Raw genomic sequence first — 23,309 nt, forward strand, 5'->3', positions numbered from 1 at the left:
ATCCATGTACTTTAGGACACATGATTACTTTCCCTGAATCTGATGAATGACTCATTGTACATGTGAATACAGATAGTGTCACTGAATAAGGAGCCTTTACGTGGTTCTAAGCTTGTGTTATTCCCTTTGTAGTACACTACTTTTGAACAGGGCCCATAGGACTCCGGTCAAAAAGGAATGCACTACGTCAGGAATAGGGTACCATTTGGAATGCACCTTAACTATAGTATATAGACTTCCGAGCCTGATTCAGCAGTAAGGGTGGAGAGAGGAGACAATGGACTTGGATTATTTCCCCGCTCGAGACAGACAGAGGCCTATGAGGTGCAGACGACGGTACTAACGTTTCTATTAGTGGGGCTTAGATTTGCAAAGAGGGAGGGAATTAGACAGTCCTCCGTTCCTCTGTTGCTGCCAAGCAGTCTTCGCAGTCAAGAGGTGGAGAGAGGGCACTGCAAGCATAGGAATGCGCGGCAGGGTCTTCCCTATGGAGAGTAGTTTAAACAGACGGACAGACAATCCCACCGTCTTGTTGGAGCATGTGAGAGAATTTGAGGAGGGGAGTCTTGGAACATTATTATCCACATTTCTTTCCAGGTGTTGATGTGTGCGTGTGTGTATTTACAGTATGGGTCCATCCACGCCCGTCCATGTGAATGTAGGCATGTTTGTATGATAATCTACAGGGTGTGTGTGTGTGTTTGCGTGTGTACATGCTCATGTGAAGTGTAAGCAAGCCAATGAAACATCAAAAGAGACCAGCATGGGAATGTTACAAACACACACATCAACACACATTGAGACACAAACACACGCACACACACAGAAACACACAGCGAGCGAGGAGCACCGCTGCAGAATAGTGAGAGCAGAGCAGCAGACTACCCGACTCCCTGAGAGGAAGGGAAGACGGGTGATAACCAATCCCGTTAGAGCTGGGAGCCAACAGCAAACATGGGATTCAATAAAGCTAGTGTGTGTGACATTGAACGAGATAAGAGGGAAATGGACTTCTGGCATATGAGGAAACCACCAGTTGTGTAATTGTGAGGGATGTACTGTATGACATGCAAGTTGATAAAACAGGGATTGTAAATCCAAATAGCAAATGCGCATTTGTGACTAAACTATGAAATATTCTGTACATTTACAATGGAAATGCAGTGGAGCGACTGTTACACTAAGGGAATGCCTCTGTGTGTACAAGGCTTCTGTGTAGATGCTACACAGATACTTGACAGTACCATCCTACACTGTAAACTTTTGTTGGTCATCCATTCATTCTGATAGCATCAACTCTGCCCTTCATGCAAATGTAGAAACTTGTAGTAGGAAAAACATGGGCTTTAAACATCCTGCCATCCCTTGTTCTTTCCTCTCTTCTCCTCTCCTACTTTGTTCTTTTGTCAGCAACACACAGCAGTCAAATCTCTGTCATAGGGAATTATTCCACACGTCACTACTTCACAGGATAGGCATTTGAACGTAATGTGTTTTTATATTTTTTTTTATCAAAATGGGCAGAAATGCCTTCTGGAACATGTGAACTTTCATGTGCCTTAATAACACATTTGTATGGCATCTGTAAATACTAATAAAATAGTTCAATTCCAAGCCTAGTTGGTTTAGCCACAGAAAAAGGCAGGAACCTTCCCGCTAGCCATGATTGGCTGAGATAATGGGTGGGCTGTACATGCCGATTTCGGATTGGTCTGCCATGTAGCGTGCTTCTGTCTATAACATGAGCTGCTCAGTATGTGTAGATAATCCTTCCCACCGTTAGCACTCTTCGGTTCGGTTCGGCTAGCCGAGTTCGGCTAGGTGCCAGCCAAACTGAAGCATGCTGACGCCTTAAGAGTCTAGCTATATTTTCAGATATTATACATTTCTAATTTTGTCAGAAAGTTGTTTTCATTGCAAGTTAAAGCGTACTGTTAGCTAGCTAGCAAATGTTAGCTTGCTGGCTCGCTAGCTAATGTTACATGTATGATCTGTGTAGTAATATTATTAGTATCTAGATTATTAGTAGCTAGATAGCTAACATTGAACCTAGTTGGCTAACTTTAGCGACATGCAGATTCATACTACAGCATTTCATGCATGGTGGCTATCTATGACAATCTGTTTGTACTGTAGCTATGGGTTGGAATTATAGTTCATTGTTTAGCTAGCTAGCTAGTTGCATTTCTAAACAAAAGACTCCAGATGATCACATGACCCATCAAGTTAGCCAGGTGTGTCTGGGGGTGATTACGGCCATCTGTTGTATTTCAATAGCGACCCATCTATAGCATTTCCTTCACATGACCCATCAATTTAGACAAGTGTGTCTGGGTAAGCATCTAATAATTATACAATATTTTATCTGAACACTTTCTATTTTTGATATTGCTACTATGCAACTTTGCAAGTAACTATTTCACTGTACAGTTTACACCTTCTGTATCTTGTGCCACTTAGATTTCCTTTAAAATAGTGTGTGTTTACCAGAGATGGTAAACTGAAGAACAACATGACCTGCACCAAAGTTTGATTAGGATATAGGCCATGAACTAGATAAAGTGTATTTTTACCTGGATGTTTTCCTTATTGTAGGCTACTACTTCCACCACTTTTAGTCTTGACATTTTTGGTTGTTTACTACACTATTTTACTCACTCTGTTTAGCACAAGGCCTCACATGTGAATCCTTAAAGAGATGGGTGCGGCTAAAGCTTAAGAGGGTGTGAACAATGCTGAATGGGTGTAGACAAAGAATAGTTATCCAGTAGGTGTACCAAAACGTTCAAGGGCCATTTTCTCAAAAGTGGGGCTGCAAGTTTATCAACTTTCAAAGCAGAATTACTTTCCCATTGTTCATCAACTGCAGTGTATGATATACCATTTTGTAGCTCTTAGTCTATACTTTTATCCAATGTAAAAAACACAATTTCAAATTTTGCTACATAAGACCGAATTGAGGCGGTTGGTCACATATGTACTGTAGCATCACTTGCCCCCTCCATATGATAGGGACTTATCTGATGAGGCAACAGAATCAGTAGCCCTTCCATTCCACATGATCTGTATCAGCTTTACATAGTGACATTCCAGAATATGGGGGAAGCAATATAAAGTGCCCACCTGGGTGATGCACGGCAGCCATATTGGGCCAGAATGCGATTTGTGTCCACTAAGAGTACCTCAACCTTGTAGACAGTACTGTTCTACAGCCATGGTGATTTATAAGCAATGGAATGTAACCCCAAACTTTTGCAAATCAGGCAAATTATTTACATATTGCATATATTTTTATATAAAATATTACATATTCATTAGGGTTATTCAAGGATGCCTGCTTTTGTAATTCTCTTTGGCCCGAATCCTAACTTACTTTTCGCACAAATCTCCCATTGACATCAATGCATGATTTTACGTGATGAGCAATTTCAGCACATGAATATCAAGTTAGGATTTGGCCCTTTATGAGGGACTCAAAACATAGCAGCAGATGTACTCCAACACCAGTGATATGTCTCAGTAGTGTGTTCCAACACTACAACACTCACATTGAGGTAAGAGAAGCACAAAGAATGCACACACAGATTGTCTCATTCTAGACCAATCCACAGAGACAGAGACATATATTCACACTAAAACACAAACTGACCTTGAAGCTCCAGTAGTTTGGCTGTTGCTAGGGGGAGAGAGAGAGAGAGAGAGAGTTAGATATGTTTCCATCCATTAAGCCAGACAACAGTTTGTCAGAGAGAGAGAGAAGGATGGGGAGAAATGTGTGAGAGGGAGAAAAGGGGGGAGCGAGTGAGAAAGACCCGTCTATCCGCTGCCAGTCAGACGTTTCAGAGATAACGCAGCTGTGACAAATAAAGTTGGGAAGGTTTGAAAGTATACTTTATCGGTGTAGAGAGAGGAAGAAGTTTAAGTCTTTCTGAAGACTAAAAAAGGAGAGATATAAAATATCATCATATTTCTCTCTCCATCAGATCCAGTCCGAAAGTGAGGGGCTAATTATTGTGATGATAGCTCAGATTAATTTCCAATGTCCTTCAGTGCCATCATAATAGCCTTTTAATTGCTTGTAACTGCTTCCGAACAATTAATCAAATGTTTACCAGACACTACACCCATACCAATAATACACCCACACCGGCTGGCTAGCAATTCAACTGAATGCCTACCATTCACACAATTAGCTGGCTCAAATTCAGGAGCGGATTAAAGTAATACACAGACACTGGATTTAAGAAGCTTGGCTTTTTAAGGGAATTTGGGCAGCCTCCAACACAGAGGGCAAAGTTCATTGAATCTATTAGGATGTATTTGGCTATTGTAACTGTGTGTTGAGTCCTTGAGTCACAGTGTCAGTGGTAGGCTATAACCATGACACTGTCACAACATTATGTAGGCCTGTCAAGTACACTATACTTTTTTGGTTCGTCTAAATTGGGGATGATAGCTGACTAGTTTATCACTAATCTAAACAACTGGGTCGTTCTTGAATTGCAGTGGCATTTGGGCATGGCATTTTAGGAAAAAGTTAACTTTTTTTGGGGGGGGGGGGTGTATTTTCATCAACTAATATGGCAGCTTAATGACTTTAAATCATTTTTACCATTATGATAACACTGTGCCACCAGTAGGATTAGTAACACTGATTACACTAACACCAATGACAAATTTTAGGTAATTTAGGATTTTCTAAAGTGGCAATCATGGCCAAATACCAAATCTCGCTTAGGGCCCCCAAAAGGCTAGAGCCGGCCCTGAATTTGCTAATACTTTTCTTAGTCAGGGTCTGAGTTTAAGTGAGGTCCGAAGGGAAGTCTTAAGAAAGTTGAAGCTCATTTACTGCATTTCTATACAATGTTAAAACACTAGAATGCAATTTGGAGAACAGCAAAAACTAGCAAAAATTATCCCAGCCATTATCACATTGGTTGCTGTAGCTTCATTTACCTCAGTCGATCTACAAACACATAGCCTATTAGCTATACAATTAGCCACTACACATTAACTCACATTAACGCAACGGTGGGATTAAAAAGTATTTTATTAACAAAAAATTAACAAATACGTTTTGCGTTACATTAAACATATTTTTGTGCAGTTTTACAGCAAATTTCCTGCAATTCTACACATTTTGCCATGGGGGTGGTGATACATTTTTGCAGTTTTAAAAGCTAATTTCCTGCAATTCGACACATGACTTATGCCATGTTAATATGATATCTGAGTGAGAGTGACTAACAAAATCAAATGGGGCCCCCTAGAAGTCAGGGCCCCTGGGCACGTTCCCTGCGTGCCCGGGTGTAATTCAAACATGGTTACTACGTTTAGATACTGTAGCTGGCTAGACTAACTAACTACACTAATTTACCAAGTGACATACAGTATAATAAGAGGAAAATTGCTGATGTAAAACCAAGTTTCGAAAATAGCATCTTAAGACCCCTCCCCCGATAACAGTTTGCCACTGGAAGGAATGGTCGAAGTCCTTCCATATCTTTGTAATAAGTGATTTTCAAGGTAATAGCACAAATTAAATAAAACATAGGGACAAATATTACATTTTTTCAAATAGAAATGTATTTTAATAGCCTTTTTTGTTTTCATTGATCTATACAATATACAGTACGAAATACTATGTTTTCTTTCTAGCTTTCAAAATAATATATAAATATCCCAAAATGCCAAAAACATGTCACTACAACTGTACTCATCACTACTCGGTTAAGCCAATATGCTTGCCCTAAACAATGCATATACTTAAAGTTTTGCAGTATAAAGGACTTGCATTATGATTTGTGATTAATAAACAGTTCAATATGAAAGGGATAAACTGGTTCGAGCCCTGATTGCTGGTTAGCTGACAGCCGTGGTATATTATTTTTACTGCTCTAATTACGTTGGTAACCAGTTTATAATAGCAATAAAGCACCTCGATGCTTTGTGCCTAAGAAGAGCCCTTAGCCATAGTATATTGGCCATATACCCCCCCCCCCGTGCCATATTGCTTAAATATACCACGGCTTTCAGCCAATCAGCATTGAGGGCTCGAACCACCCAATTTATAAAGGGAAATAATGCATGATCTAGAATGCTGTTCACCCAATCAGAAACGAGTACTCAACACTGCCATATATATGAAACTATTTGTCAAGTGTTTTTCATGGCGAGGGACGCAAACACCACCGCAATTCAAGAATGACCCTGCTACATTCACATATATCATACTCAGGGTTGGGGAGTAACGGATTACATGTAGACTGTTACATGTAATGGATAACAAAAAAACGTATTTCTGTTTTCTCAACGACATTGAAATCATCATTGCAAGTTTAAGTTTGCTCCGCCTAAGGGAGTCTGACCACAAGTCAGAGACCACTATGACACCAAATGTGTTTGATGGATCGCGGGAAAAGGGCAGGAATAGGCTTTTGTACGCTACATTCCAAGCTACACTGAATGTACAAAACATGTTTCCATGACATAGACTGACCAGGTGAATCCATGTGAAAGCTATGGTCCCTTATTGATTTTACTTGTTAAATCCACTTCAATCACTGTAGATTTAGGAGGAAACAGGTTAAAGAAGGATTTTAAAGCCTTAAGACAATTGAGACATGGATTATATATGTGTGCCGTTCAGAGTGTGAGTGGGCCAGGCAAAATATTTAAGTGCCTTTGAACGGGATATGGTAGTAGGTGCCACGCACACCGGTTTGTGTCTTTCTTCATAATACATTTGTGTACATTACACAAACTACAATTTGTTGGGGCTAATGTTAGCTAGGCTAGTTAGGTGTCTAACGTTAGCTAAGCTAGGGGTTAACATTAGGGTTAGGGGTTAAGGTTAGGGTATGGTTTAGGGGTTAAGGTTAGGGCTAGTTTACATGCTAGCTGTACTTAAAAGGTTAGGTTTAGGAGTTAGGTTAAAGGGTTAAGGTCAGGGTTAGCTAACATGCTAAGTAGTTGCAAAGTAACTAATCAGCGAAAATGCTAAAATTATCCATGATGAGATTCCAACACACAACTTTTGGGTTGATAGACGTTCCCGTTATACGGCTACTCAACCTCCCCGACCAACCTCCCTTCTAAACTATTTTTGACATTATGGACCACAACACCACAGGGGAGTTTAGAAAGGAGGTACTCCCTTAAACATTTATTCCAAAGCCGGGGATCCTCACTGCAGCTTGTTGCAAGAGCACATTTTTCGCTAGCTAGCTGTCCTCTAGTCGCAAAAACAATGATTGATAGGCAGCTTAAACGTCTTCAATTCAATTTAAGTAACCTACTGTCTTTATCTGGGATTAAAATACACTGTATACAAAATCATGTACAGCACACAAAAAAAATAATATTTTTTTCATGTGCCTGTCACAAATTTCCAATAAGCAATTTGTGTCTATTTCACAATAATCTGTGATACTGGGTTGGATATACATAGCGAATTGATTTGAATCACACTGCTGCTCTGTCATTTAGCTATCTGTGTCACGTCCTGACCAGGTAAAGAGGTCATTTGCCATAGTAATATGGCCGGGGCATGGCAGGGGATTGTTTTGTGTAGGTTTTGGGGTTTTTTGTTTCTATGTGGGAGTGTTCTAGTTTTCTATTTCTATGTGTTGTTTTCCATGTTTGGCCGGGTATGGTTTCCAATCAGAGGCAGGTGTCTTTCGTTGTCTCTGATTGGAAGCCATACTTAGGCAGCCTGTTTTCCTTTGGGGTTTGTGGGTAGTTGTTTTCCGTTTTAGTCTCAGTACCTGACGGGACTGTTATCGGTCATTTTTTTTTTTTTTTTTGAGGTGTCTTCATTAAAGATTAAGAATGATCACTATCCACGCTGCGTCTTGGTCTCCATTCCACGACCCCTGTGACAATCTGCACCTTTCAGATTGTGGATGGCTGTTCCCAAATGTCCATGCATATTTCAACCCAATAATGGTTGAATTGAAGACGTTTAAGCTGCCTATCAATCATTATATTTGCGACTAGAGGACACCTAGCTAGTGAGAAATGTGCTCTTGCAACAGCTGCAGTGCAGATCCCAGCCTATGGAATAAAATGTTTAAGGGAGTTCCTCCTGTGTAAACCCCACATGGTGTTGTGCTCCATACTGTCAAAAGTTGTTTATTTTAAGATGACCACAAGTAGAGCTTTTATTTCTCAATCTTATTTGTGCTGATTCCCTCCAAAAATGCCCTTATGCTGAATGGACACAAACAGCTGCAAATGATCACGATATCAACGTGTCACCAATAAAAACGTAAACAATAGGCCTACAGTATAGCAAATGCAGCATACGGCGCTCATTTTTCACACGCAAATAGCACTTTTCCCAAAATCAGCATTTCTTTCTCAACTCGAAGCAATGAGCCCAATCAGTCCTCCATGACAACACAATCATAAACAACAGAGTAGGCTAATAAGTCCTTTGTTTTTGGCTTACGCTCAGGTAAACAGTTTGGCTAATCTATGTTTCCATATTTCCAAGTCCTATTCTTGAAGATCAAGGGGTATAAAATTAATTGGAATGACTGGAAATCTGACAAACTCAGTTTTTTTGTTTAATACAAAGATATAGTCTGATCATATTATTATCTGTAGTAGAAGCCTACGTAACCAACCCATAAAGTGAATTGTATCATCCATTTATGGCCAGCTATGTTTAATCTAACATGATTTATCCTGCAATAGATAGCTCTTGAGCAGGTTGACGTTTATTGGGATGAGTCATGTCCTTGAGGCAGAACTGACTCTGGCTAGATGGGCAAGCTGCAAAGTCAAAATTGTCCTACACTGGTTTGAGAGGAAATATTCAATGAGTTCCTACCCTCTGTTGAGAGAGGATGTGGAGGAGAAAAGCTGGATGAGGATAGACAGAGCAGAGCATAGGCAGGAGGGGAGGAAGATATGAATTGGGGATAAAAAACCAACAGAACAGAGGCCTGCGGGCTCCTGTGACCCAGATACATAGAGCATTGTGTGTCCTGCAGGCTTCTGTCCGAGTCGGAGCTAGCAATCATGTGTCTACCTGAACATTTGTCAGCCTGTACGGCCATACTACCACCAATCAGACCCCATTCTACAGGCCATGCCTCGACACACAGTCACAAGGCTCTTATTGATAAATGTCACTAGGACCCCTATTTTAGGATTCTATGTCCTCATCGTTCTTGTGTTTTTCTGTTTAAATTGTGTTTTATTGATTTGTATTACCCTATACCCATACTGTATATCAGTGTCTACTTTTTACATATTTTACCTGAACTTGAAGTATGATGTTGAGAATAGTTGCTCACATTGTTTGTTTTGGATATCATGTATGTGTCCGACTGTGTATATCTACTTGGAAGACTGGGACCCTGCTAGCATCTTGAAGCAGATCTCTCTTGAACACTCTACCCCTAACCATATGCTGAATTCCAAATCAATCCCTACCGTCTAGGGAGTAGGTGCTACGGTCAGATGTGGAACTCAGCATACACGTCTACCTGAACTCAACACGTACTCACTACCAGCTACCGCTAGACGTCCATACTGTACTCAACTCCACCTGCTAACAGACCAGTAGACTTATGCATATGCATCCTCTTGAAAACATTTTCCCACATCTCACTCTTTTTATATTCATGTCTTCATCCACCTTTCTGTCTTCACTCCTCTTACCTCAGCCTCCCCCTGCCTACCTCTCCTCCAATATGCACTAACAAGAGGGCGTTTCAGAAAATTAAATCTGCCCCACACACAATAAACCCGAGCCCCTATGCACCGTGACACAATGCCCATATGAGCTGCCATATTTCTCAATCACACAAGCTGAATCCCACGATGGACATGTACTGAGAGAGAGAGAGAGAGACACATGCCTGACCTGCATGCCAAGTAGCTAATTTCTCTCTCTCTCTCTCTCTCTCTCTCTCTCACACACACACACACACACACACACACACACACACACACACACACACACACACACACACACACACACACACACACACACACAAAGCAAGCCCCCTCCTAGTCTTTCAGACACTGCGGCACCACATCCACACCTGGCCAACACCTGCACGCCAGTACCACCCCGACATGAGCCAGCCCAAACACACCACACACATATCATACACACACTCACACACCCGTCCTCTGATCCCTGCAGAAAGCAGGGAGTAGAGGAGAGGCATACCCATTACATCATGTCTTACCTGCACTGGTCTCCCCTACACACTCACAGACTCACACAGACACTTGCTGATCATGGTCACATGCACACACACACGCAGTCAGGTACAGATTCAGCTCTCTTGCACGCGCTCTCTTTCTCCCTCACCCCTTTCTGTCTATCCTTTTCTCCCTCTCTCTGCATCACATGAGGCAGCAGAAAGTCATCTATCCCACAGTAACACCAGAACACACAGGATTCTGCACGTCTCCATTAAATAATGAAAGGGAGAACTGGTACCGTTGTCGCTACTTATCGAGCCTGCTGCTGCTGGCGACTGGTGGTGGTTCGTCGGTTCGCATGCTGCTCCACATGCCTCCCTCTCCTTCCCCCTCCCCCCTCTCCATTTTCTGACGGCATTCGCTCTGTTCTCCCACGAGCCCCCGAGGAATCAGTAAATCCCAGGCAGTGTTGGTCTGGTTATATACAAAGTAGAGCCAAGCAGAGTAGAGTGTCCTCTCTCTCTGTCTCTATACCACTACATCCCAATACCAGTTTCAGTCTTTCTCTCACAACTCATCCCTCTGTTTCTCTCTCTCTCTCTCTCTCTCTCTCTCTGCTGCTGCCATCCGTACTCTCTTCCACTCTCTTCATGCCTAGGCATTGCCAGCCATATGATATCATTGACTTCCTTATATGGGAATTGGGGGGGAGGGGGGGAGGGGGGGGGGTTGCCATGGAAACCACGGACTCCACCTGTTTCTCTCGTTATTTGTCCTTCCATCTCTCCCTCTTTTTCTGCCTCTTTTTCTCTCTCTCTCGCTTGCTTGTATGCAGAGATAAATGGCTGCGCCAGGGTAAATACACAGAGCAAATGAAAAGCAGGGGAGGAAAGAGAGAAGTGGATGGAGGGATACTTGGCCGATGGAGGAGAGAGTGTGGAGAGACGGCAGAATTCTCAGGGAGGTGATTGAGGTAGAGGGATGGAGGGATCAGGATAGAGGGATGGCGAAGGATAAGGGTATATACAGTATCTCTATTTGTCCTTCCTATCTCAAATCTCTGTTTCCATCTTCCTCTCCCTCTGACACCTTCTGATAACTCTACTAGCCAACGATGTCATGATGAACTGATGAATTGACATGTAACCTGGATACTCCTGTGGTTCTCAACTGTTTTTGTACCTGAGATGGGCAACGGCTACGGCCAAGGTAGATCTTAAAGAATTTGATAAGCAACATAGTTTGTCACCATATCCTTTACACCAATTATTTCAGATCTATACCAAGTGAAAAGAGATCAGGGTAGATGCTGTATGTCTCAGGGCCATGGTGTTGAGAGTATCGAGATGTTACCTGCTGTTGGCGGCCACAGTTAGGTGAGCCCTGGCCCTGAGACATACAGGGGCTGGCCGGGTACTTCTGCTTCTTTTGGAGGTCCATGAAGGCTTCGCGCTGGCGCTCTATGTCAGCCTTGTGAAGGTTCGTAAGGGCCTCCAGGCTCTTGGCAGCGACGTCGTTGTGGCGTTGGCGGTCCCCCGAGGTGGGCGCCTGCCCCCCGTTGTTGTTGTCAGGGAAACGACGCGTGCCACCGTGGCCCAGGGTGTGGTACTCCCGTGGGAACTCGGCATCCCCAGCGGAGGTCTTGTGACCCTTTCTTCTCTCCCGACCTGAAGGGGTCAAAAGTGAGGAAACATGGGATTAGAGAGAGGAAGTGAAAGGTGACAAAATGTGCTGTGGTTATACATAGATTTAATAACAAATGCAAAATATTTGATATCGTCATTCGTTTTCCATAAAGTTAAATACAGGATAGATAATGCTGGCGTATGTTGGGTGTTATAGGAGGAGATCAGTGTAAGCTGCTGAGGGGAGAATGGCTCATTACAATGGCTGGAACGAAGCAAATGGAATGGCATCGAACACCTGGAAACTGTGTTTAATGTATTTGATACCATTCCACTGATTCCGCTCCGGTCATTACCATGAGCGCGTCCTCCCCAATTAAGGTGCCACCAACCTCCTGTGGAGGAGCTGTATGGAGAGATAGGAGTCTCTGAGCCATCTGACATGTACGTATGATCCAGTCATTGGCTACCGATAATCCCCAAGCCAAAGGAAATCTCATTCAGCTACACACATACCGGTACACGCAAACACAACACACACACACACACATATACATACACACACAAACAATGTATATCTATAGCCCCAACAGCGGAAGCATCTGCCAAAGCCCACAACAGTCAAGCCTATCTTGTTGGGGCCTCAAGGGGACACGACTGTCACAGGGTGAGGTCACAAATCTTGGCGATGACAGCAAGTTTGTCACCCATGCGTGTCAGGACCATTCTGTGTTAGAAGCCGTGATTGGTTGTGAGCTGTTCCTTCAGAGCGCCACCATGTGGCCATGGAGATATATAGCTTGAATAAATTGAGCGAGGACGGTCAGGAGCTAAATGAGCTGCCTAGGGAAACCCAGTCAATGCCCCTTTTCAGAACATCCATAGTAACTAGATCTGCTGGCTAGGCGGTACCAGACCATAGAAAACAGCTTTTCCACTGTCTCCCGTGAATTGAATGGGCAGATCATGAGAGAGAGAGAGAGAGAGAGAGAGAGAGAGAGAGAGAGAGAGAGAGAGAGAGAGAACGAGAGAAGGCACGTGAAGTCCCACACACACATGCACACACAGGCTCTTACGGCACAAACTCTCCGTCTGCAAAAGCAGCTGGGCATCCAGAATTGGACGCAATACAGTCCACCAATCAACTCATAAATAAAGGAGAAAATGGTCAGCGTCAGATAACATGATCAGCCATAGCAGTGCATGCGTCAATGCATTATTTCAAAATGTTCCACAAGGTCCCTACACCATGCCTCATGCAACACGAGCCGTTAACCATTCAGTGTTGCACTCCCCTCTGTTTTGGCACGTCGGCCTACAGTAGCTAAACAGCTGACAGTACTGAATCCATACAGTAAATCAAATGTCTTATGACCACGCTGATAGAGGGATCCATATTGATTTTCTGCAGTTTAGCCCCATTACTTAGTCTGTGGAGGGGCAGCTCTATGTGTGATTATCTCAAGGTTAGAGAGCCACAGCCACACAGATGTTAAGGTTCTCCGAACGCCACCCATGTTCTCAAGGTAATACAGTCAAGGGCTGGTGCCCTGCACCCAGTTTAAAGGGATAGTTCACTCAAAAACACTCTTTAGTATTTCATTCATTAGTCCACAATTCCCCAAAATCGTGCATGTCAGCAGTCTATTTTCTTTTTACGTAGAAGACGTTAAGTACATAGCAATAACTGTGATGATGCTTATGTGGTGGATTAGGGCAGGGATCCAGGGATTCCATGATGCAGCCATGACAGCAAAAGATCTGTTAGAGGAGACAGGGAAAATCTATCGGCGACTGAAGGTTTCTAATAGAACATGTGTGAAGCCAAAGGCATATTTTCACATCGATTGGACAAAATAGTATTTACAGTTCTATTGTATTCTAAAGTGATGTTAATAGATGACATATTCACTTTCATTTGATATTCAAATTATATTAATATAACAAATTACATTTGCAATGAAACCAGTTCAATCCATCTATATACAAGGAACCCTGTATCTCCCAGTGCTTTTTCACCCCCTGACATGGCAGTATAACTCACAGCAGTGGGATTCTTAATGACCCGTCACCTCCAACACAGGTCCCATCCTCACCTGTTATTAGAAATGTTACGGGAACGTTAATTACACCATTAATACTGGTGACGAACATCCTTTTAATTTCTCCTACTCACACTGCTGAATCTTTTATGTAAAACTTTTCACTGTAGGGGGAGGCCATCTCTCTCCTTCACCCCTCCTACTCTCCTTCACTCCTCTACCTACCTCGTCCATAAAGTGTCATCATCCCAGCACAGTTTGTGAGGCGGCCAGAGATTCATCATCGGAGCTAGTGTTCATTAGAGTTAAAGCGGGAACTTAAGACGCGGTGAGTGATAGTCATTGCCCCGGGCGCCGTCGTATTTCAGCCAACCTGGAGTTTGGACAAATTCCAAATGGCTTGGCTCAAGGCTGTGGCCAAACATTTCTCATTATGGGGCAAACACAACAACCTTGGTTGCTGCTGACATGGAATGTGTGACAGAGGCCATTTTTTAAATTTTTTATGATTTCATCACACTGACTCCTGATTATTTCTGCTCAGCTCTGGGAGTGGCAAGTTTGTGTTCTGGCCAAGTTCTATCAAAATGATTTCATAGCTCCTTCCCTCCTTAAAGTAATCACTTCTTTCCTTCCTTGCCTCCTTTCCACCTTCCTCCCTAGCCCTCCAACCTTCCTTCCTTCATTTACTCCCTCCCTAAGTTGGTCGATGGTCACTGATGTCAGCCATATTACTTTCACAACTTGATATCACACAGCTATCTCTGCTTTCTGACAGACTCCGGCTCAAACGTTTTCTTACTGAACCATGGACGCACTAGCCTGGTCCCAGATCTGTCTGTGCTGTCTTGTCAAACTTTGCAAGGCAGCACAAACAGATCTGGGACCAGGCTTCGACACACTGCTTCCTTCCACCCAACAGCTGTACTGCAAACAGTTCAGTTAGCTCTTCCTTTTTTTGAAGAGCTTGGTTACTGGAAGAGCATGACTGACCCCTCAGAATAACACTGGAACACATAGGGGATTGAACCCTACTGACTCCACTGTTTAATTCTAGTCAATGTGAATGGAGGGTTTGACATGTTAACCATTGGTAATGCAAATAGGAAAATAATAGATTATCAATGTTTTGGGTGCTGGGTCCTGAGCACAGGATATTGAAACAAATCTGTCATCAAGTACAGACAGTCGTGTTTGTCTGCATGTATTATTCAGAATTATGAAGAGCACGAAAATTGTGTGTATCCATTCAGGGACAAAATATTGAAATATATTGGCGCTCTATGAAAATTATATTATTTGAGTGTGTCCCTGTGCTCCCAGCAGAGGGAATTGGTTCTGCCAGAGATAAACATCTCACGATGAAAACTCAATGTCCTCCACACACATATATATGAGTGCGCACGTCGAACGCACACACACACACACACACACACACACACACACACACACACACACACACACACACACACACACACACACACACACACACACACACACACACACACAAACAAACACCACTGCAGATTGTCATTATTGTGCTTTCTCCTCCTCTCATTCTATTCCAATGGCCTCTGGCCCAAACCGTACATTCATAGTGTATACCGCATTCTTTACTAAAGATCCCACTCATATCTTACAGTACAGTACCACAGTTTACCGCGGTCCATCAGCCGACAGCCTGTCACAGAGCTAAGCACATGACACCCTGGAATTACAATCAAGAACAGATTGTTCAGTGAAGTGTCACTGGGAGGACCTGAGACAAAGTTGTGACAGTTTGTCAGAGGAAACTGTAGATCAGTGATCATCAACTAGATTCAGCCGCTGGCTGATATTTTCTTGAGCGGATGGTCGAGGGGGCCGGAACATAATTCCAGATCAATTGTAGACTGCAAATGGACCACAATTCAAACAGTTTCATAATATTTGACTAAAACATAATTGTTTCAAACCTTGCTTACATTTGTACACGATCTCTTTATTATGCATAGGAATACATGGGAACCATTTTTCCTAATTAAAATCAGTTTGGGCAGATTTTTTGCAGTTTTTAAAAAAAATGTTGAAATGGTAATTACATAACGATGACGATATTCCATTGGATATCGTATGGACCTCAATTCACTTTATGACTATACCTTGGAGTATGTTTTGCAATTTGTTTTCTACAGTACCTGTGCATAACTACTATGACAGCTGGTGCATGTCATTTTTAAGTTTTGACAATGCACACTGTGTTAACCATGGCCACAGTCATTTGCTATTGCGAACATTGTCCCCGGCCAGGATCTATGCTTGGAAGTGAGGAGACTTTCTCTCCCTTTGGGTTCAGACACAGGTTCTTGCTGAGTGATGTGTGTTATTGACTGAAGGGCTGGATGAGTCATAGTCTGTGAGCTATTAACGCAGACTAATTAAGACTGGGATTCAGCCAGGCAGTTAGCTCTGTGAATGAGGGGCAACCAAGCGGCATTAGGGTGGAGCGTGTACACAATGTCATGAATAAGGGTTTACTATAGGTTCAATAAGACAAATACGAGGAGTAGGCGTGATGAGAGAGGCCTACTTAAGGCATACAATACCTTATGGTACACAAATAACATAATGTATCTATATTGCATCCTTGGAGTGAGGAAAGTGCATTATTATGGAGCAGATGGGCTATTTAATTACCAGCCCTGCAGGGTTGAAGTATTGCTGGCTTCTTCTCTGCTTGCCAGTTAATTGATAAATGGATGTCATTCGTTAGCTACAAAGTTCAGTCATGGTCTCTGATTGGATCGCGACCAGGAGTGTTTCAGTCCTGCGAGACCCTAATCGAATAGCCCTGTTTTGGAGTCATAACACAAGCATACTACATCAGTATTATACACTATGCCAACCAAGGGAAACATTTTCTATGGATAGCACGTGTACCGTAAAGATCACTGCATGACGGCACTTCTTTGGTTAATCTTTAGCAATTTGCTGAATCCACTCATTTTGCTTAAGCATAATTGCTTTGACTGCAAACGGGATGCACTCTGAGGCAATTCACACGGCAGCAATTCATAACTGGCAACATTTTACATAAATATTCAACAATGGTCATAAGTCAACTGCTACATGGAAAGTGAAGTAGGCTAAGCAATTAAAAAGACTGATGTGCAGAAGGAAAAGGAAGGCTAATGTGAAATTGATTCAGTCTAGCAGACAATTAAACAGAAAGAAATGTGTGTGTGTGGTCCACTAGGTCAGCTCTTCTTGGCGTCAGAGTTTCGATCACAACCAACCTGCTGTAGCCTCACGGTCAGACCGACAAAAGACCACAACCAGACCACACGGTTAGACCATACAGCCAGACCACAGCTAGAACATAGTGAGACCGCAGCCAGACCACAACCAGACCACATGGTTAGACCATACAGCCAGACCACAGCTAGAACATAGTGAGACCGCAGCCAGACCACAACCAGACCACATGGTTAGACCATACAGCCAGACCACAGCTAGAACATAGTGAGACCGCAGCCAGACCACAACCAGACCACATGGTTAGACCATACAGCCAGACCACAGCTAGAACATAGTGAGACCGCAGCCAGACCACAACCATATCATAACCAGTCCAGAGACCACAACCAGACCAAAGACAGACCTCAGTCAGACCACAGCCAGACGACAACCAGACTACAGACAGACCGCAGTCAGACCACAGCCAGATGAGACAGACAACAACAATCAGACCAGCCCTACCCCCCTCACGTCAGCTTTGAAAAAATGCAGCATCTTGTAATAGGGAAATGACAGCTTTGAGAGTGTATCAAAAGGGTGGTCTATGTCTGTCAAGTTGACCTTAACTGCGGTGTATATGAATATTCTGATGGGAACCTGGCTATAAACGTACTAGATGATGAACACATGTACTGAGAAATTAAGCCATCATAGTGAAAACATAATTAAGTGCTCTGCGAGATGGGTGACATTTGATCAAAGATACACAATTCTTAAAAAAATTAAAAGCTGGATCAAAGTGACAACGAAACGCAAATTCCCCCTCAATTTGGAGCTGACATTCTCTGCTGCAATAGTACACAGCCACTTCATTCAAAGTTGTTTTCAAGAAAAGAAAGCTCTAGATATCTGGGGATTTACAAACTGATATCAAACTGACATCAAAAGGATTCTGAAGTCTTAGATTCTCTAAGTCGGGGAATTTGGAAAATACATAAACTTCAAAAGCATCCAATTGATTTTGAGTCAGCAATATTCTCTCTGGGCTGTATAGACAACCCCTTATATATCACCAAAGCTGCAGCTCTTTCCGATATACGAAGCAAAACCTCGAAGTATGCTAAAAATAAAGTAAGATATTATCATAAGCCATCCGCGTAAAAAGCCAGAGGGGTGCACGGCATCATCCAACATGCTCATCAGAATTTCCCCCTTCAAAAATGGTCTACACGGCTATTTCACAACCAAATACAAGATTAATATACCATGCAAACGACATGACCATTTGCGTCTTGCTCTGACATGTCTATTAGTTTACAACCTCATCCATATTCGTGGCTGCCCCAGCCACTTGAGAAATGGACTGGTATGAAGGCTAACTGTGCCATTTAAGAAGGTGAGACTGGCTAGTGCTCCACATGGTGTCTAATAGTCCATTAACTTATCAAGGTCAATCCGGGTTAAGGCTGATGTGCCTTGCCTGGCTGCCGCATACTTCTCTCCCTGGGCAGCAGAGCGGAGCACTGGAGGATTTGGGCTCCACCACACTTCGAGCATCCAGCCCCTCTCCCTCTGCTTCTCTTCCTGGGTTATGCAAAAGCCAGATAATCTTGGTGCATGCAGCTTGCAAGGAGAAGGTCTGCTACTGTATGCAGCTGAGCTGACTGCGGTCTGCTACTGTATGCAGCTGAGCTGACTGCCCTGCATGGCTCATTTCAGCACCACTCATCCAGTCCACTGATGCAGAATTTGTCAATTATAGAGCAGCAGGAATGGATGGATCGTACCTGGCTGGTCCTGTGCCGGTGTATTCTTTGCAGAGACTCTACATGGCAGTGGAGTGTGTGTGTGTGTGGTGTGTGGTGTGTGTATCGAGCGCCAATGAAGAGCTAAGGAGGAGTGCAAAGTGCAGTGCTGGAGATTGGAGGTAGGCAGGGTTTGTGACTGTGCTGCTGAGACTGTGTGTGTGTGTGTGTGTGTGTGTGTGTGTGTGTGTGTGTGTGTGTGTGTGTGTGTGTGTGTGTGTGTGTGTGTGTGTGTGTGTGTGTGTGTGTGTGTGTGTGTGTGTGTGTGTGTGTGTGTGTGTGCATGTATGTGTCTCTCTCTCTCTCTCTCTCTCTCTCTCTCTCTCTCTCTCTCTCTGTGAGTATAATCCTTTCCCCGTCTTCAGGGACAAGCTGCAAATCAGCCTCTTTTTTTCTCCCCTCTCCCTCTCTTCTCTCACTGTATCTCAGACTCGCAGATGAGCCTCCAGTACAATGATCCTCCCATGCCTCCACCTTTCGCCAGATAAGACAGGATGCAGAGAGCTGTCTCTCTCTCTCGCTCTCTCTATTAATGACTATAACTGTATCTTTCTCTCTCTTCCACTTTTCTTTTTGGTTTTCAATGCGTCTCGGTGTCCTCCTCGCTGTCGGCTCCGCAACGTCTCGTGTACCTCGTGTACTCGATTAGACATCCACTCTTTTGTTGGATTTACACATGCATGTTGTTTACACATCCACTGATCCACTCCAAGGTGAAACACACATGCCCGTTCAATTAGGGATGTTTATGTATTCAGAGATTGTTTGTAAGTCCACATTTACGAAAGGGATGTTTACTTCGTATATACACATCCAGTCACTGTTGATGAGAACATATTTTTGGGGATGTTGGTTTACCGTCAATATTACGTTTGTTTGTCTTGGTCGTCAACTCAAATATAATGCTAATAGATTTAAGAATGGTATTTGCCCACCCACTATTGTAGTGCGGTTACACAGCTAAGTAGTGGGACAAATTATTATCTTTTTTTTTTTTACATAGTTTGTATTTATTCTGGATCCCCGTTAGTTCCTGCCAAGGCAGCAGCTACTCTTCCTGAGGTCCAATCACAGTTACACACAATAAAACAATACATAACACAACACATTATGACACACTAATAATGTGTTGTGATGTTGATACACAAGCACATCTAATTTGTGGTTCATCATGATTATGGGGGAGCGATAGAGCCTTAAGGTTGTAACAGAATCAAACTGGCAGAAGGTATTAGCACTGTGTCAAAGGTTACATTTTTACCTATGTAGATATAGGCAATGGATAACGGTGCTGTATTTGGACTCACGTGGTGCTTGTTTAACAAAAGGGAGAAAGTGTGGGTAGTAATGATATCCCCAATTCTATATTAAAACCAGATTCCCACCGATGTAAGAAGCAGTGAGGAACAGCGCAACTGGGCTGATTAGTGCAGACTGGTTTGGGATTCAGGCTGAAACCTGTGTTGCAGAAATGTAGAGGGACAGACTCACTTGTAAAGAGTAAAGGCAGGGTAAGGAACAAGCTTTTGCAGTGTGTGTGTGTGTGTGCGCATATGCATGCGCGTGTGTGTGTGTGCGCACGCAGGCGCACTTGCACATTCATTTGCGAATGTGTGAGCAAAAACCCAAGTAAGCGCGATCTAATCAGCAAGCGCTTTCTTGCTCTTCCTCTCCACTCCCTCTCTGCCTCTCTCTTTCTCTTCCATACTCTTTCTTACCTATCTTTCAGGGTTTTTTTTTTATCTCGTCAAAGGATTGCTGATAAGAGATTGCCATTGCCAATCAGTTTTGATCCATGCCACCCAATAATGAACCAATGCCTAAAGACCAGAACAGAAAAGGAACAGAAATAACAAGTGCTACGTCTTCTTGTGATTCAGGACAAAACATGACGTTTCACTGTCAGATATCAGGATTTCAGATGGGCCGACTGTATAATCAACAAATGGGTAGTTACACATCCACACTGTAATTTAGTAATCAGACTTCAGTCTCGGGTTTGTTTGCTTTCAGTCAACACATGTCAAATCATCAAACCTGCTTAGGAGTAAAGATTGGTGGGGAAATGCCACATCTGTCACATACAAAATGTCGGAGAGGGAACCCTGAAGACGGATGTCTATTTCTGAACTCAGACACCAATCATGGCTCAATTTCCTCCATGACAATCCACTGTCAGTAAGACCAGTGTGAAAATAACCCCTTGCCCCCTATGTCTTGGCAGTCAAGGCTCAACCTAGCCTTCCACTGGGCATATATTATGGGCGCTTCGGCCATAAAGCTTTCAACCCTATAGTTTACACCCTGGGAATGGATTTGGGCCAAATCGGTATGGGAATTCAATACTGTTGTATCCAAAGGCATTCAGCTAAGAACCCTTTTCACAAGTCAAAATGTATCAATTTTCCCTGAGAGTTTCACTTTGGGAACTCTCACTCTCTCCAACGGTATTGGTTATTGTGGGTTATATGTTAGGTATGTGGTATATGTGCATATGTAAGTACACTGTACCAGTCAAAAGTTTGGACACCTACTCATTCAAGTTTAAAAATATATATTTTTACTATTTTCTACATTGTAGATAATAGTGAAGACATCAAAACTATGAAATAACACATATGGAATCATGTAGTAACCCAAAAAAGTGTTAAACAAATCAAAAGATATTTTATATTTGAGATTCTTCAAAGTAGCCACCCTTTGCCTTGATGACAGCTTTACACACTCTGGGCATTCTCTCAACCAGCTTCACCTGGAATGCTTTTCCAAATGTCTTGAAGGAGTTCCCACATGAGCTGAGCACTAGCTGGCTGCTTTTCCTTCACTCTGCAGTCCAACTCATCCCAAACCATCCCAATTGTGGAGGCCAGCACTCCATCACTCTTCTTCTTGGTCAAATAGCCCTTACACAGCCTGGAGGTGTGTTTTTTGGTTACTACATGATTCCATATGTGTTATTTCATAGATTTGATGTCTTCACTATTATTCTACAATGTAGAAAATAGTAAAAATAAAGAAAAACCCTGGAATTAGTATGTGTCCAAACTGATACTGTATATAAATATAAAGAACCCCATATCTCCCTTCAGGGCTACATATATGTTACTTTAACCCTGGACACAGGGAGTAACTGGCTTTCTCTCCTACAGTATTCAATCTCATCTCTCCTACAATTGACTGGCCTGAGTAATCATGAGGACTCAAAGTCATCTCACCTGCTGTGTGTGCTTGGTGTGAATGAGCTCTTTCAGGTCTATGCTTCAATGCCCTTCCTAGTGTTCTCTGTATCTCTGTGTGTTTCCTTGCCTCTGCCATCTCTCCCACTGTCAACCAGCTAGATCAAATGACACACGAACAGTGGTGTAAAGTAGTACTTTTACTTCACGACATTCCAAAAGAAAATAATGTACTTTTTACTCTTTACATTCTCATGACACCCAAAATTATTTGTTACATTTTGAATGCTTAGCAGGACAGGAAAATGGTCCAATTCACACACTTATCAAGAGAACATCCCTGGTCATTTCTACTGCCTCTGATCTGGCGGACTCACTAAACCCCCAAGCTTCGTTTGTAAATGATGTCTGAGTGTTGGAGTGTACCTCTGGCTCCGTAAATAAAAAAACAAGAAAATTGTGCCATCTGGTTTGCTTATTGTAAGGAATTTGAAAAGATTTATACTTTTACTTTTGATACTTAAGCATATTTTAGCAATTACATTTACTTTTGATACTTAAGTATATTTAAAACCAGGACTTTGACTTTTACTTGAGTCATTTTCTACTTTTGGTATCTTTTACTCAAGTATGAGAATTGGGTACTTTTTCCACCACTGCACAGGAAAACCTTATTTTCCCCATTTCCGTGAGACAGACTCTTTCCTGTATCCCTTTTCTTCCTCAGTCATTCACTTGTACTTTCCATGTATCTGATATCATGTTTGTTTATTCCGCGAGGCTTTTTAAAGAGTGAGCTTGACTCATTCAGAAAAGAACTTGACTCATTGTCACTACACATGAAGAGGCCAATTTCAGGCATTCAAGTCTGAGAAAACGCAACAGTACCTAGAAAACCTCTGTACAGGTCAAAGAAATGCTCTAAATACAAACCCATAACGTATGACAGACATTTATGGAACAACACAGGGCAATCTCTTCATTCAGTAAAAAATCTCAACTCATGTATAAGGCAAAACTTCTTCAAAGATAGGGAATACTTTTTTGCCCACAGTAATACACGACCCATATATTTAATCTTAAATTTACTCTGACGTCCTTTCCACTCAGGCCAGCATAAGACAGCTTCCTGTTTAAAAATCAATATCAATTGTATATAAACTTCCTGTTTGTTAATCAATAGTAGATAAAGTGAGGGCTGCCTTGATGTACAGCCCAAGGCAACATCTTCACGTGGAGTTCAGTAATACCACTCTCATGTCACAGTGGGGATAATAT

General features: G+C 42.6%; 1 protein-coding gene across 8 annotated transcripts in view; it reads right to left on the reverse strand.

The window, feature by feature from the left end:
- LOC106589319 (SRC kinase signaling inhibitor 1) overlaps positions 1–23,309 on the reverse strand; it is a 49,425-nt gene that overhangs the window by 25,176 nt on the left and 940 nt on the right. For 7 of the 8 annotated variants that reach the window (XM_045710321.1, XM_014179121.2, XM_045710320.1 and 4 more), the window contains exons 2-3: positions 11,521–11,834; positions 3,650–3,676 (exon numbers count right to left, since the gene is read on the reverse strand). In XM_045710321.1, the coding sequence (XP_045566277.1) occupies positions 3,650–3,676; positions 11,521–11,607 (114 nt within the window). In that variant the 5' untranslated portion in view covers positions 11,608–11,834. Of the gene's footprint in view, positions 1–3,649; positions 3,677–10,465; positions 10,816–11,520; positions 11,835–23,309 lie in introns of those variants that run through there. The other variant, XM_014179124.2, reaches the window with a different exon arrangement.

This window comes from Salmo salar, chromosome ssa28 (genome assembly GCF_905237065.1).
Source record: "Salmo salar chromosome ssa28, Ssal_v3.1, whole genome shotgun sequence".
Lineage (NCBI taxonomy): Eukaryota > Metazoa > Chordata > Actinopteri > Salmoniformes > Salmonidae > Salmo > Salmo salar.